The sequence below is a fragment of the Dendrobates tinctorius genome, unplaced genomic scaffold, assembly GCF_039654945.1.
Source record: "Dendrobates tinctorius isolate UK_male_01 unplaced genomic scaffold, ASM3965494v1 ptg000035l, whole genome shotgun sequence".
In the NCBI taxonomy this organism is placed as follows: Eukaryota; Metazoa; Chordata; class Amphibia; order Anura; family Dendrobatidae; genus Dendrobates; species Dendrobates tinctorius.
This window is the reverse complement of record NW_027361703.1, coordinates 10,437,432-10,454,503: the sequence shown is the minus strand read 5'-3', so window position 1 is coordinate 10,454,503 and position 17,072 is coordinate 10,437,432. Positions and strand designations below refer to the sequence as shown.

Sequence of the window (17,072 nt, the reverse complement as noted above, 5' to 3'; positions counted from 1 at the left end):
AAATAATTCTAGTCCTCCATATTGATGAGCTCTGTATAACCCTGTTCCTGTGCTGAGTACCAGCTTCTGCTTATTCACAGTGTACACAGAAAACTGCCAATCAATGATGTGGGCCTGGTTACACAGAGCTCAACATTTAGGAAACTGGTAGATCTACAGAAACCAAAAACAACAGTAATTTAATCAAAATGCAAAATGTCGACCAGTAACTTATCTATCGCTGGAACCAGGGCCTCTGTCCCTACGTACTGCTACTCTGATTACATAGCAAATACTTGGTGACAAGTTGCCTTTAACTAGCTTTTAATTTATATCATGTGAAGTAAAAGCTATATTCTTTTGTGATCTCTTAAAAACATCTGTTATTTTGTATCCCTGGACATAGAAATCCCTAACATTGAAGGAAATATGGAATCGGCAAGGTTAATAGATTTGATTCCATGGATGGAATACGAATTTAGAGTTATAGCAACCAATACACTAGGAAACGGTGAACCAAGTCTGCCTTCATCAAAAATTAGAACAGAAGGAGCAGGTGAGTTGTTTGATAGAGTCTAGTGACCGGTGCATAGGCCTTTGGTAAATGGAATGTTTAGAATTCTATTCTAATTGAAACTGACCTTATGTTGGGTGATACCTTTGTTTTACAGCACCCATTGTTGCTCCTTCTGATGTTGGCGGAGGCGGTGGAACTAATCGAGAATTAACAGTAACTTGGGTGGTAAGTGAAGAGATTCCTTTTTTACATGCATGTTGGTGTTTCACTACTAATTAGAATTCTCAATCTGGAAATGGGGAAAGGATCAGAGAGGAGGAAGCAAGGAGCAGAAGTAGAAGGCCTGAGCGAGATATTGGTGGTTCACACAGGGTTGGCAGCCATCCGGGCATGGGTATGTTTTGTGTGCGCTGAATTCTATTGGATACTACATACTTGAGTGCTCGGTTGTAGGAAGTGACATATGACTGCCTAGAAAGTATTCAGTCTGTGCATATTTTCTTCACAGTCCCTCTTTTTCTTTACAGCCTTTAGCCCGTGAATACCATTATGGTGACAACTTTGGCTACATTATTGCCTTTAAGCCTTTTAATGAAAGACAATGGATGAAAGTGACAGTAACCAATCCAGAAAGTGGCCGATACATACATAAAGATGATAGCATCACTCCTGCCACCCAGTTTCAAGTCAAAGTTAAAGCCTTCAATAACATGGGAGATGGTCCATACAGCAGTACCGCTACTATATATTCAGCTGATGAAGGTGAGCTGCGACTTATCATTGGGGAGATAAGCAAATTATTGAACAAAGTAATAAAATACAAATAATAGGGATAATTGGGTTCACACGTGTGTCAGAACTTCAGTCAAACATTTCATCAGAATTGGCAGAAAGAATGGCATTTTATAGTAATATATTCCCAGAAATATGCACAAAATTAATGACAGCATTTGATGTAACTTAAAACAAGTCAATGAGGTTTGCCAGTGCTGATGATATCTGTTGCATGGTGGAGCTGACGCAGCGCAGATATGAACAAAGCCACATTTAGTAAGCGTTGCTCCAATTCATTATTGCGGTTTATCCAGTTTTCTGTAGTAATTTGCTCTTTCCTACAGACTTTAGGATTTGAGCTTCATTCTCTATACGTTTTGCACCACTTTTTAAGATGTAATCCAGAGATAGGGCAAGCCAGCATCAATCATAGAAAACACTTTATGGTCTCCTTTGTTAACATAATAAAGAAGCCGTAATAAAAATATTAAATGAATTACGCATTTGAGGCTCTTTTGGCGCTCAGTCATGGAGCCTGAAACACGTAATTCAGTGAATACTTTTTACATGGCTCATGTATTATGTTAACATGTTAACATAGGAGACAATATTTTTATTCATTGATGCTGGCTTGCCCTATCTCTGGATTACACTGTAGACTGAACCTTGCCATGCATTTCCTATTGAAGGTGACAACATTGCCTACCGTATAATTACTTTTTAAGTTGTCTTCTTTAACCCCTTCATGACCTCGGACGTATAGGTACACGCAAGGTTGTGTCCCAGCCTTTGATTGACTGCGGCACTGAGCCTGACTCTTTCCCTGCACATGACAGCTGATCTGATCAGCTGTCATGTACCTCTAACAGCCACAGGTGGATCCGAGATCCACCTGCTGCTCTTAACCAGTTAAATGCCGATGTCAATCACTGACAGCAGCATTTAACATTCACCGACCGGAAACGTGTCACAAGTCCCATCCATGGCCGACCTGGTCATTTGATTGTGATGTGCCGCTGGGTTCTCATAACAGCTGTGGGTCTGCAGAAGACCCCTGTGCCTGACATTGGGAATATCCTATGAACACTGGCCTGTGAAATCTCACTCTGTACATGCGCTGCATCTGGTGGTCATTTTCCCGAAGCCCACCACAGGGAAAGCAATGGGAAATTGCTGGGACTTCGCTTAATGCCAACATTTTCTGACAGCCGACAGGATTGCTAATTTTTCTTTTTTCTCTGCTATATGTAGAAACGGGAAGTGTCTTGTTCCTGCAGAAATCATTCCTCTCTTTAACTCTTGACCCCCCTTCTCTGCTCCTCCCCCTCTTCCATTGACTCTTAAATAATTATTACTCATACAGTGAAAATAGACCTATTGTTTCTACATAGAGCTTAGAAGGATTTAACTAGTCAGTTTTTAATTATGTGATGTCATAGACCGAATGTAAAACAGAAGAATTACCATATTTTTCAGACTATAAGATGCATGGGACCATAAGACACACCTAGGTTTTAGAGGAGGAAATTAGAAAAAAAAGTTGAAGCAGAAAATGTGGTCAATTCTCTACTAATACCCCTATCCTGGTATATATATCTCCCCAATCCAGGTATACATGGTCCCCTCATCCCCTTCCTGGTATACATGGCCCCCTCATCCCTATCCTGGTATGCTTGGCCCCTCAACCCTATCGTGGTATGCATGGCCCCCTCATCCATACCCTAGTATGCATAGCCTCCTCATCTGTATTCTGATGTGCATGGCCCCCATCCCTATCATGGTATGCATGGCCTCCACAACCCTATCTTGGTATGCATGGCCTCCTCATTCCTATCCTGATATGCATTTCATGGCCCCCTCATCCCTATCCTGGTATGAAGGCCCCCCATCTCCATCCTGGTACCACATCCCCATCCTGGTATGCATGGCCCACATCATAAAACGTAAAAAAAATATAAACCATTCTGCTTACCTTCCTGCTCTCCCTCTCAGCATCCTTTTCCAATGCCAGCAAATCATTTAAGCTTGTAAGCAGCACATGGCATTGACGTCATGCGCTGCCTACAAGCAGAGGACAGATGCCAGAATACTCACTGCTCCCCATGCCAGGACTATGGGCGTATGTGACTGCTACTAAAGGCAACGACTATTCACTGCTCTCCACTCCCATAGGCACGGAGAGAAGTGAATAGGGGCTGGCGGCTTGCGGCTTCTTATCCTGTTCCCGCTATTAAAGATCAATGAATATTCACTGCTCTTGATGCGTGTGGGAGTCGAGAGCAGTGAATATTCATTCCCTTATGTAGCGGGCACATGTGAACACCCGGCAGCTGCAGGAATCCGGCGGCAGCGGTTAAGTGTGTCCGCTATTAAAGAGAAATGAATATTCACTGCTCTCCACTCCCATGGGTGAATATTCATTTCTCTTTAGCAGCGGGCACAAGAGTTAGCCGCAGCAGTCGGTTCCTGCCTCTTTTCACCCTCTGCTTTGTCACTCCCCGACCTCCCCATCCACAGCCAGAGCAGTTACATCCGGACTATATACTATCCACATTTTTGGAGGAAAAGAGTGCGTCTTATAGTCCGAAATAAACGGTAGCTGGGAAGAAAGATAAAATGAACAATTGTTAGTACACAGTGCTATGTAATATGATGATTACAATATATTAAGACGTTTGAAAATTTTCATTGGATTACTTCTTTAAGGCTATCCTGATTTGCCCTCAGTAACTTTGTTTGTTTATCCAGATGTTTTGGTCATATTAATGAAAATGCGACTTTTACAAATATAGAGTCTTTTTCTCATATCTCGCACTCCAGTTCCTGCCTGGAGAAAAAATTCTGGCTGATTTTTCATTTTGCCACAGTTGAAAACTAGTTTGAGACATTTGAAAGCATTATGCACTAAAAACTTCCTTAAACGGATAAAGGAAGGAAATAAGGAACATGTTTTTCTTTGGCACCAAACTCATGAACTCTCTGACTCATTTTCATGAATTTGGAGCAGGAAACATCAAAAGTGACTAAAGTTTGCTGCCATTATTTCCCTCAGTGCAGTGTAGAGTGTTCTGTTGTTTAGGGTTATAATAAAAGTTGTAACAAAAGAAAAAAATATAAAAATATATCGTTTGTAAAGATAAGTGATTACATATGATTTTTCTGTGTTTTCTGCACAGCACCAACAGAAGCACCTACAGAAGTCACAGCCTACGTGTTGTCATCTACTGAAGCACGTATAAATTGGCAGCCAGTAATTGGGCAGACAGTAACAGGTTACCAGGTAAATTGCACAGGACATAATGTAAACGCCCTCTAAACCTTTGTACACAGTGCTTCCCCTATGACATGTTGGCCATACTCACATTGAGGGACATTTATGGGTAGATACAAGGTCATTACGGAGAGCATGTCATCACTTCAAGAGAATTTTGTAGAATTTCTCACTGTGCAGTTTTTAGTGCATTGGCTACAGGTTGAGCTTCAATTTATCATACTGACCAGAAGCATACCATGCAGATACTGTGCACATTGCTTCTGGAATTATTGCATATGACCTTGGATTCTGACCTTTAGACAACAGTCTTAGATCATCATTTTAGTGGCTAAGTAATTTTCACATTTGAAAAGTCATTACATGCAAGTGTGAAGATGCGAAGATGGCATTGCCCATAATTATTTATACAGATCTAGTGTGTTTTTGCATTATATTTCTGTGTCTCGTCCAGAAAAAGATTCTTGTTGTGCAAAATAATTTTTGTGACCTTTATTTCCTATTAGTATTATAGGTACTTTATTTCAGTATTTGAAATGAATGCATTTGATTCAATATATCCAGTTCAGGAGACCTAGCGCATGCTATGTGTGGTCTCCCAAATTGCATGAATAATTGTGATTAGTATTCCTGATTGGGTAGTGGATTACTTCATTGTTGTGCCTATGGCACTTTAATTGAGCTTTTACTAACCAAATTGTATTGCACAACTTATTACAAAAATTCAGCACTTTGGAAGTGTAGGTACATAGAGTAGGTTCCCAATTTCAGCATGTGTATAACCTGCACACTACAATGTTAGTGAAATTTGTTTAGTAATTTCCAAGTACTTAGGCAATCCATGAATATTTGTGAACATTTTTGATCATTTGGACTTTATCAGACGTCACCAATTTGACCAGACCCCGATGTGTAGCTGCCAGTCCCGTCATGGACCACCCACACTCAGTATAGATTTACTAAAGGAGAACGGCACATCCACATTGCTTGATATGTCAAATCTTCTTTATTAGAAGACTATGACTTCGTATCTCATCCCAGTGCAGTCCGATGTACTCTCACAGAGTCAGTGGAGACGATGGAGAAATTAAGTTCTCCGTCTCCTCCGCACCTATTCTACGATTCTCTCTTGTGAGAGAATCGAAGTACAGTGCACTGACAATCCAATCAAACTCTGACAGAGAGTATTTGCATCAGCAATTCTCTTCCATGAGAGAATCTATGGCCATGTTACCACGGCCTAACGGAAATATTCCTACCTTTTCTGTGCTTTAGGCCATGTTTGCACCGTGAATATTTGGTCAGTATTTGGTCAAGAGTGGAAAAATAAGAAAAAGTATAATAGAAACACGTCACCACTTCTGTATTTATCACCCACTCCTGGTTTTAGCTTATAAATACTGATGTAAAATTCTGAATGTGTGAATGTGTTATTCTTAGAGTTATACTTCCCTTTGGCTTGCAAATACTGATGGCACACTGACCAACAAATACTGACTTATGAATAAGGCATTAGGATGGTCACAGCAGATGGGAATCCATTCTTTTTCAAATGAAAGTTATGGCATTATATTTACATACCAGTATTTTCTTAAACTGATTGCGAATGTTTTTTTAATCAGATTCGTTACTGGAGCAGTCAAGACAAGGAAGCTGCAGCACACAGAGTACAAATAGAGCAATCAGAAGAACCAGTCAGACTTGAAGGATTGGTGGCAAATACACTGTATAATTTGGATATGTTTGCATTTAATAGTGCCGGTGATGGGCCTAGAAGCAAACTTATCGAGTTCCATACTAGTAAAGCACGTAAGTCCAGAATCTTCCTTATTATAGTTATTACAGTGGCTGTCTGAAACTTAACTGAATATAATATGATTCTCTTTCTGTTTAATGTTAACAACCACGCTATTTTATAATATGCTTCAATTAAAAAAATACCTACCTTTACCTCACTACTTTAACATTCTAGCATTTTTTTTTCTTACATATGATGAGGTTTAGTGATGAGCGAACATGCTCGAATAACGCCTTATCTGAGTACGCTCGGATGTTATCCAAGCATCTTGGTGTGCTCGTATGTTATGTTCGAGTGTCTGTGGCTGCATGATTAGCAGCTGTTAGACAGCCTGAACGCATGTGGGGATTGCGTAGCAAACAGGCAACCCCCAGATGCTCAGATAACACCCGTGCTTGGATAAGACGGATGAGGTTTTGTTTGAATTTTCCAGCATGCAGTCAGGCCTCTCAAACGAGACATCTTTAGGGGGCTGTCACTGTGGTCACTTCTACAGCTCCTGTCCCCACCCTGAAACAGATCGTCGTCAGGGATGACCCTCTTTCATGGGCTGAGCTATTCACCTTTAGACTGAGTGTGCGTCGCCTGTTAATACCGACCCATGCTTAGAATGTCCCTGGTCACCATTGTGTTTCTTTCATTGTGTACTGACAGTGCGCTCCCTATCAGGCTCTAAAGAGAAGTGGCAAGCCTGCAAAAGCTCTTGTCTGCTCGTAGTTTCTCCTTGTAGCTGGCTCCGGAGTGCACTGTCAGTGTTTATTGAAAGTAATAGAGCCGGCTGTTAAATTCCTTTTATAACCGGTGCTGGATCACACTATGAGTGCACTTTGAAAATAATATAGCCAGCTTAGCACTGCAGCCTTACAGCGCTGGGGTCCTGGGTTCAAATCCCACCAAGGACAACATCTGCAAGGAGTTTGTATTTTTTCCGTGTGTTTGCGTTGTTTTCCTCCCAAATTCTATAGACATGCTGGTAGGGAATTTAGATTATGAGCCCCATCGGTAACAGTGACAATAATGTATGTAAAGCAATGTGGCATTAATGGCGCAATATAAATGAGTAAAATAATAATAATACTGCAAAGATTAAACCAACTCCTAAAGAGTCATCCCTGGTGACAAACTATTTGGGTGGGGAGAGCAGCTTTGGTAGTGACTGCAGCAACAGCCCCCTGATGACTTCTCATTTGCGAGTCCCCAGTGCATGTTGGGAGACTCACACGAAACATCATAAGATGCAAAAAATAAAAACTCAGGTAGGAACATAGCATGGTGAGGAAACGGAAAGGATTTTTTAGTAAAATAGAAAAGTGATTACTTTTTATATTAAATAGAGAATCATTCACTTACATTTTTGACAACCCCTTTTATTTGTTCAAATTTACAGTAGGTAATTATATAATTTTGCTGTAGTTGCTGGCATAACTGATATAACTACATACATTCCTCCAAGCATAAGAAGTGATAATTCACATTCTTTGCATTAGCCATTTAATCCACAATTATTTCAGTAAAGCAAATTTATGACCACATCAATAGAAGACCTAAAGTTTGATTTGTGTATACAAACTTATATTGTCACATTTTTGTTTCAGCTCCCAGTCAGAAGCCAAGAATTATTAGTGCTGTGAAGTCTGGCTCCCAGTATATCATCACATGGGACCATGTAAAGCCATTGTACAATGAATCAAAAGTGCTAGGCTATAAAGTAAGTTTTATCCATTTTTATAGTACTGATTTTTAATCATATCACATATCATCTTTATCTTACAGTAATGAGATAATATCTTTCTATCTACTGTATCCATCTAGTATCTATCTATTTATTTATCTCAATTTTTTCATATATGTATATCCACACAGACTCGATGTTGAGATCAGGGCTCTGTGGGGGCCATATAAACATTTCCAGGACTCTTGATTTCAACATCTGGGATTACATGAAGATACAAAATTATTAGTGTAAGCCTAAATTTACAGAAGATTTGTGGTTAGTTCTCCAAAATGTTTAGGACATACTTCCTGCCGAAGTCCTTCAAAATGTATGTGCAAGTGTATCTACAAGAAATTATGCTTTTGCGCTATTTTGAAGTTTGACATTTTTCTTTTATGGGATAGCAGGCACCAAAACTCCCCCATCTATAACCACCTTCCCCACTTACCAATTAAATGACACGAAACATATGGTGTGAAGATAAAAGGCCGCAGTATTTATTAATGGTTACTCAAAGTTAAACATATTCAACCAATAAATAATGGTTACTCAAATATTAAATATATTAAACTAATAAATAACAATAAAATTCATTACTACATAGACAATAAAACCATCCAGTCTCCACCCAGAAAGCTGGGCGAGCACCATCTAATAATTACCACAATGGCATTAACTTAGGGTGGGCTGGCAGGCAGCTGTAATTAAGATCCCGGCTGCTGTAAATCTTCTGACGGGAATGCAGTGTTTAAGAAGTTCTTCTCTTTGGCACCGAAATCTGTTAACCAATCAGACTCCTGTTGCTCATTTCTGCCTGTCACCTGAGGACTAGAAGAACCAATCACCAAAAGGTAAGTACCATTAACATAAATCAAAGCGGGGGGAGATAAGAATAAACCTTAAACATTGAGAGAACTAAAGGCCCTTTTACATTTAGCGATGCACCAGCGATACCGACCACGATACGACCCGGTCAGGATCGCTGGTGCATCGCTAAATGATCGGTAGTGAGCTGCCACACAGGCAGATCTCACAGCGATACAGTGGACGATACTTACCTTTCAGACGCAGCGATCCTTACGTCCTCCCACTCGCCTCCACACGTCGCTCGTCGGTGCCACAGGAAGCCCAGCAGGAAGCACCCGACGAGAAATGGAGCTGTGCGATCTCACGCGATCAATGACAGACAGTGGCGGAGCCGGTCGGAGGTAAGTATCACACATAGCGATATCGCTGCTACATCACCAAATCGGTGATGCTTTAGCGATATTGCTAGCGATATCGCTATGTGTAAAACCCCCTTAACCCCTTCCTGACATCCGACGTACTATCCCGTCCATGGGACCCGGGCCCCTATGCCCATGGACGGGATAGTACGTCTACCGCGATCAGCGGCGCCCACTTGGTGAGCGCCGCTGATCGCGGCCGGGTGTCAGCTGTTTATCACAGCTGACACCCGGCACAATGTGTCAGGGGCGGTCACGGACCGCCCCCGACACGTTAACCCCTTGCACACCGCGATCAAACACGATCGCGGTGTACCGGGAGTTAAAGGGAAGCATCGGTAGGGAGGGGGCTCCCTCCGTGCTTCCCTGAGCCCCCCACGGCAGCGCAATGTGCAGCGCTGCTGCGGGGGGCTCCTTTCCTCCAGGCCCCCGAATCCAAGATGGCGACGGGGGCCTTCGGGGGCCTGCAGGAAGCTGGCTTCCTCAGTGCCTGCAAAGCGCAGGCAAGAGGAAGTCTTTTTCAATGCCTGTGACAGATTGCTGATCTGTCACAGTGATCTGTGATGTGACAGATCAGCGATCTGTCACAGGACAGTGATGTCCCACCTGGGACTATGTAATAAAGTGAAAAAAAAAGTGTAAAAATAATTTTAAAAAAATCGCCAAATAAATTAGTAAAAAAAAAAAAAATATTCCCCAATAAATTCATTTTTTGAAAATAAAAAAACCCAAAACAATAAAAGTACACATATTAGGTATCGCCGCGTCCGTAACGACCCGCCCTATAAAACTGTCCCATTAGTTAACCCCTTTAGTGAACCTCTTAAAAAATAAAAATAAAAAACGAAGCAAAAAATAATGATTTATTATCATACCGCCAAACAAAAAGTGTAATAACACGCGATCAAAAAGACGCATATAAATATCCATGGTACCTATGAAAACGTCATCTTGTCCCGCAAAAAACGAGCCACCACACAGCATCATCAGTGAAAAAATTTATAGCTCGCAGAATAAAGCGATGCAAAAATAATTATTTTTTATATAAAATAGTTTTCATTGCATAAAACCGACAAAACATAAAAAAACTATCTAAATGAGGTATCGCTGTAACCGTACTGACCCGAAGAATAAAACCGCTTTATCAATTTTACCGCACGCGGAACGGTGTAAACGCACCCCCCCAAAAGAAATTCATGAAACGCTGGTTTTTGTTCATTCTGCGTCCCAAAAATCGAAAAAATTGAACCTGAAGTATTTGATTTTGTGAAAAAAAGTTAGATGTTCATTTTTTTTTAAATATTCAAAAAAATTCCTGTGACGCACCTAAAGGGTTAATAAACTTCTTGAATGTGGTTTTGAGTACCTTAAGGGGTGCAGTTTTTAGAATAGTATCACTTTTGGGTATTTTCTATCATATACACCCCTCAAAGTGGCTTCAAATGTGATGTGGTCCTAAAAATAAAATGGTGTTGTAAAAATGAGAAATCGCTGGTCAACTTTTAACCCTTATAACTTCCTAACAAAAAAAAATTTTGGTTCCAAAATTGTGCTGATGTAAAGTAAACATGTGGGAAATGTTAGTTATCAAGTTTTTTGTGTGCCGTATCTCTGTGATTTAAGGGCATAAAAATTCAAAGTTGGAAAATTGCGAAATTTTCAAAATTTTTGCCAAATTTCCGTTTTTTTCACAAATAAACGCAAGTTATTTGAATGAAATTTTACCACTAACATGAAGTACAATATGTCACGAGAAAACAATGTCAGAATCACCGGGATCCATGGAAGCGTTCCAGAGTTATGACCTCATAAAGGTACAGTGGTCAGAATTGTAAAAATTGACCCGGTCATTAACGTGCAAACCACCCTTGGGGGTGAAGGGGTTAAGGGAACATACCAAAACTGAACTCTAATCCAATTAGCCCATAGAAAACATGGGGGAGCTGGTGCTGCAATCCCATGAAGCCCCCACACTATTTGCAAGGGGGGCTTGTGTATTCATTCAGTGTGCAATTTTTAATTGGTAAAAAATGAAATACTAACACTTCTTTTTTAAAGCATTTTTGCTTTGCAGTAGTTTTTTTCCACTCCTACCTATAACTTTTGCATATTATTCTTTATATAATTTTTTCACTTTTTCTTCCTATAGGTTCTTTACAAACCAGCTGGACAACATGCAGGCACATTGTATTCCACTGGACACCATACATTAGAAGTGCCAATACCTACGGAAGGTGAATGTATTGTAGAGGTTCGAGCTCACAGTGAAGGAGGCGATGGAGAAGTTGCTTATATCAAACTTACTAGTAAGTGTCTGTCTTTGGCCTGCTAGGAAAGCATCTTATGTTGTACCTGACATGTCTTTTATATATGGTCTGTTCATGTCAGCTGTTAATTGTATTGTAAAATGTGTTTTTAATATTGCCCATTGTAAAGTCTGGTGGAAGCCGAAAAAGTCCTTCTCTGACAGACTTGGCACTAGCCGCTTCGTTTGCCAGGTCCCAGAGAAACCTTGGCCTTCACCACTTAACTCATATATAAGAATCTGTGCCTACAACAGGGTCCTTTAGGTTGTATCCACAGAAGTACCTGCTGGCTGGAAGGGCGAGCCTGAGGCTAGGATGGTTACACAGAGCCAGGTCAACATCATAATGATAAAACCAGCGACAGAGTTATGAGACAAAACAGTAGTCAGTGGAATAGCCAAGGTCTGATACCAGAAGGGCAGATAAAAACAAAGTCAAACAAGCCAGGATCAAAGTCAGGAGGGATGAGCTGTCAGGATCAAGCCAGATCAGAATAATAATATTAACTGGAATATTACCAGAGATGAGGTAAACTAAACACAATATCTGGCAACTAATTTAAATAGGGTGTAGTGATGCCCTTTTGCCACAGTAGTGAGCTGATCACCTTTGCTGAGCTGATGAACAGTACAGATGTCAATTCTGAGCCCATCAGAAAATTTTCTGGTATACCAATCAATCCTACCTCATAGACCAGGGTCTTTGGTACTTTTGACATATTGCTAGTTATAATGGTGCTTAATGATAGTTGTGATACAAATGACCAATTTCGAAAAAATATCACTGATAATATTGTTTGCTTTCTTGCATTATAGGTGACACGTCAGGGATGTTTCCCAGCATTATTGGAATATTACTGCCAACTTTTGGCCTCCTGGTTTACCTGGAATTCTGAATGTAGGTCTATATAGAACATCCTGAGTGCAGTGTACTCCTTTCACAACTCTGGAGGAAACCATTGTTTTATTACTACTGCGGAACCAACTTAAGCCAAAAATGAGAAAAAAAAATACGTATATATTACCCAGCAGATTTATTATGAACTTTAACTAGAATTAAGGCATTCAGGAACTCCTCTGAGGAAACCATTTTCAAGGATGAGAGATCATTTTTAATTTGTTCCAATATGCCTTATGAAACACTTCTGAAAGTCTCTGACAGTTGCATGATCAAGTGGGGCAAGTTACAGTGTTAAATTACAAAAACTTAGACTGTACAGTGAAAGTAAAGCCACCATCCATAGGTGACAAAAGTTAACAATAACAAATTATGAAATATATTAGAGATTCAAATGTTGTATATGGTACGTGTAGAGTAACTACATCTGTCTGTACTATCTGTTTTGTGTGCTGCATATTTTTGATTGAGCCCTGTCAATCCTCTAGACATACAGTCAGATCAAAAACAGTCATTGTATTAGACAGAATTTCATTTCTACAACTATTGAATGTAGAGTCATAATGCTGGAAGTGACAATTAAACATTAGGACTCTGTAATGTACACATATCATTGATTCCTTAGAGGTGCAACCATGGGATGAAATGTTCCGATTAGCAGAGTGACCTATTTTCAGTACTAGAGAGTTTGCACTTGCAATAGATATGTCACACTGTAAATAGTGCAATAGTTGGCCCACTTATGAATGTAAAGTATAAATAGCATATAAAGCATACTTCATAAAGTACATAAATATTTCAAAGCATTAGTATGAAACATGATGCAAAGCCATGATATAAACAAAATTAAAATATTTTTTAAAATCAATAAACGAGCAGACATCTATGATTAATAATGAAATTGTATACACATTGTATATGGGGTCATACTTAAGACCCATAGGGTTTTTTTTTTGCAGTGTGCATGAAGTATATTCCCTCCTGAAAGGATTTTTTTTTCAGTACAGGATTTACGTGCCAGGAACACTGTATGTTGGCAATGAAAAAAAAAAAAAAAAATATATATATATATATATATATATATATATATATATATATATATATATATATATATATATGAAGAAAATATGTTGTTCCAAACAAAAGTGAATAATTTTAGTACCATTCTTTCTGATACTGTATCTATGTACTACCAATAGTGGATCATTTATCTCAGTTACAAGATGGCATAGTAAATGACATGGAAATAGATTGGCTACAAAGTATACAGTACACAGTTAAGGTCTTTCCTGATTGCACCATTTTAATATTCACAAACTTAGTTTTAAAACTGCACCCCTTTATGTCTATTATATCAAAGGAGAATTCTATCTAAGACACTATAATACAGTAGTTGTCTGCTCTTAAAATGGATTAAAGGCTATGGACACCTTTGCAATTATTGTTTTTTTTTTTAGTTTGTTGGACTCATGAGAGTAGAATTCAGCAACAAGGTGCATAGCTTGCATTGAAACGGTCTTGCTATTGTAGAGTCTGTGTAATGCCTTCACATAGCCTGCTGTCCTGTTGCTTCTAAAACAGATAGGACAGGAAATTACTACCGACTTTGTGCAGTATGGATGGATAGAGGTTATAGAAAGATGATCAAAGAGGGAAGAAAGAGCAAAACATCTAGGTTTTTAGGTTTGCTCAAACTATCAATAGAAGGAACAACACAGACAGCACACAGTGTGCAGAGGAAAGTGTAAATCACCTCGATGGTGCGCAGAGGAAAGCGTAAATCACCTCGATGGTGCATCTGTGTAAAGAAATAGTAGAGCACCTAAGATAGGTTGTTCACATGTGGGGGATAAATCACATATTCCTGAGCATCAGTAACTGTCAGCAAAGAGGAATAGAAGCCTTATGGACTATAAAGTGAAAAGCAGTACCGAAATGAAGCTATGCTTGTACAAGAGAGCTTGCAACGGCAGCAGCACCCTCGGTACGCAGAACTCACATCTCGCATACAGATTGTTAAATGTTCCCACATGAGAAAACCAACATGGTACAAACGGCATATCAGGAAGTTTACAAAGGGATAAAGGGATAAAATGAACTGAAATAAAAAGTGAATAAAGGAATTCAGGTTGAAGTAAATAGAAACATGGAAAAATATTTTTTTTCCACTTCAAAGTTGTCCATAGACTTTAAAAATCTAGTAACATTTTGTTTAATTTGACCTAAATATGGTAGCTAAACAGTACAGAGGCCGTTGCTGGCAATGGGACTTCCCCGATACAAAAGTTGACGTACAGGTTCAGATGTAGCAATAAGACAAGCTACGTCTGTACATAATGTAGTGTAAATTATAATGTAATTGTAACATGTCACCTGCAGTTTATCCTGTGTATTACTGTGTTTTCTAGTGAAGCCTCCCCAACATTGATTGAAAGTCAGCCGAAAGCATTTGACTTTTATTTATTCTCCTAGAGAAATGTCACAAGCCACATAGTTGCGGACAGGAAATATGACATCGCAAACAGAAGTTGTTCATGTGATACGGTATGGTAAATGTAAATGTGGCCATATTTGGGAGTAGTTGTGTAACAGGTGATGCTGTGGACAGTGGTACAGCTTGTGGTCTAGTAATATAAGTTTGAGAATCATATTGGAAGAAATAAGTGAATGATGATGAACACAAGCAGCGAAGACCTGCAGCGTTGTGTTACTGACACTTCTGAGCTTAATGAATGTGTTTGTTCTGACTTTGTCTATTTCCTTTTCTTTTTGTATTGTTCGGCCAGAATTATTTCGGAATTGTGCTTCAGTATTTCAGTTCATGTGTGAATGGTACAACACAGTATTACGAGCCTGGGTCTAGTAACAGTGCATTGTTTCAGTTTATTTCCAAGAAAATCAAAATTGTATTCTTTTTTTATTCTTAGCACAAACTTGTTAAGTAATTGGGTTACTTTACCTTTATAGATTCAATACCATAGAAGTCTTTAATAATGTATTCTGAACGAACAAACAATTCTACTGTGAGCCCCTGTCTTTTAATTTTATATATTTTTTTTGTATGGTTTACATGCTGTAAATGATAATATCTCATTGTTGTTTAATTCATCCTTCTTTGTCTGTTTATTAAATGGTTATTTCAACACAATAGAAATTTTTACTATGTACATTTAATACAATTAGCAGCTCTTAAGCTCTTAAATGGGAAGTATCACTAGTTTTAAAATAAAATAAATAACAAAAAAACATTTCTGGCAAGGTTGTATGAGTGCTCATGTGTGGATCATGGGTGAAGCCCCAAATGTATGAAAAGAAACTCAGTTTTTTGGGGTGCAGTGCCTTTCATGGTCCATTATTGCACTGTACTTATACCATACCTGTATAAAAACAAAAATTCAATTTTACTAGGAAGGTGATGCATCCCACTTTGGTATGCTAAAGCACAGACATACCTTTCATTTGTGTAGTACCCATTCTTATTTTTATATGTATTGTCCAACTCAGCTAATTTTTTTTTTTGCCAAATGCATGATGGCCTTTTCATTTTTCTAATAAGTGAACGAATATTGTATATTTTATTTGATCTATTTATTATTTCATTTGTTCAAATGCCATGTAAAGGAAATAGTGCGTCCTTTTATGTCTAAACTAGGCATTTAAGAGTAAAAGTAAGACCTGGTAATGCAACACAATTGTGCGCTTTGCAACCGATACTGCAACCTTATTACCAATTTTTATTAGCAAATCTAGCTAAATATGTCAGCTATTGAAAACTCAATCTCCTTATAACAACATTAACGCTAGTTTTCTTATATTAGAATGCTAATTTGAAGATACATTGTTTTGTTTAAATGTACTTTTTTACCTTGGCTGTCTGTTCATGTATTGTTTTTTCAAGTGAAACAGGCAGGGATCTTATGTTATCATTTTTTTTTTGCTTTTGTCAAAATTAAACATCAGTATTACTTACCATGTAACTGCTGGCTTTAAATTTGCCAAAACGTTATGTTTTGTTTTTAAAAAAGTTTCCAAAATAAAGGCGATTCACAAACTATGCTTTGGTAAGATTTTATTTCTTTCTTACAGGATGGGATCTGGTCAGATATTAAACTATAAACTTAGAAGTCATCAGGTCAAAAGTGGCCAGTTTGGGCTCTTATTTTATTCCTTCTGCTACCCCGAGTGTTTTATTTTTTATGAATTCCATCATACGGTTCCAGAGATATGAGGTTTTTTTATTTAGCACTAAGGCCGTGGTCACACTTGTGAGTGCAATGAGAAACTCGCTTCAATACCCGGCACTGTTGCCGGCACTTGGGACCGGAACATTCAGCTGCATAGAAATACATGCAGCCGCACACTCCGGTCCCAAGTTCCGGCGGCATTGCCGGGTATTGAAGCGAGAGACTCGTGCAAGTTTCTTGCATTGCACTCGCAAGTGTGACCCCGGTTTAACATTTATGGTCTTTACCAAGGAGCCGGTGCTCACAGGGTAATAATCCTGAGCAGGTAAGGAACAAGTGAAAAACAAAAACACTAAAAGTACAATTTTATTACATTATATTAAAGCCACAGCAATAATTAATCACA

General features: G+C 38.9%; 1 protein-coding gene across 2 annotated transcripts in view; it reads left to right on the top strand.

The window, feature by feature from the left end:
• CNTN1 (contactin 1) overlaps window positions 1-16,536 on the top strand; it is a 323,390-nt gene extending 306,854 nt beyond the window's left edge. For both annotated transcript variants that reach the window (XM_073573262.1, XM_073573261.1), the window contains 8 exons: window positions 386-535; window positions 651-721; window positions 1,024-1,258; window positions 4,447-4,550; window positions 6,164-6,350; window positions 7,935-8,047; window positions 11,429-11,585; window positions 12,401-16,536. In XM_073573262.1, coding sequence (XP_073429363.1) covers window positions 386-535; window positions 651-721; window positions 1,024-1,258; window positions 4,447-4,550; window positions 6,164-6,350; window positions 7,935-8,047; window positions 11,429-11,585; window positions 12,401-12,480 — 1,097 coding nt within the window. In that variant the 3' untranslated portion in view covers window positions 12,481-16,536. The remainder of the gene's footprint in view (window positions 1-385; window positions 536-650; window positions 722-1,023; window positions 1,259-4,446; window positions 4,551-6,163; window positions 6,351-7,934; window positions 8,048-11,428; window positions 11,586-12,400) is intronic.
• Window positions 16,537-17,072: the final 536 nt, after the last annotated feature.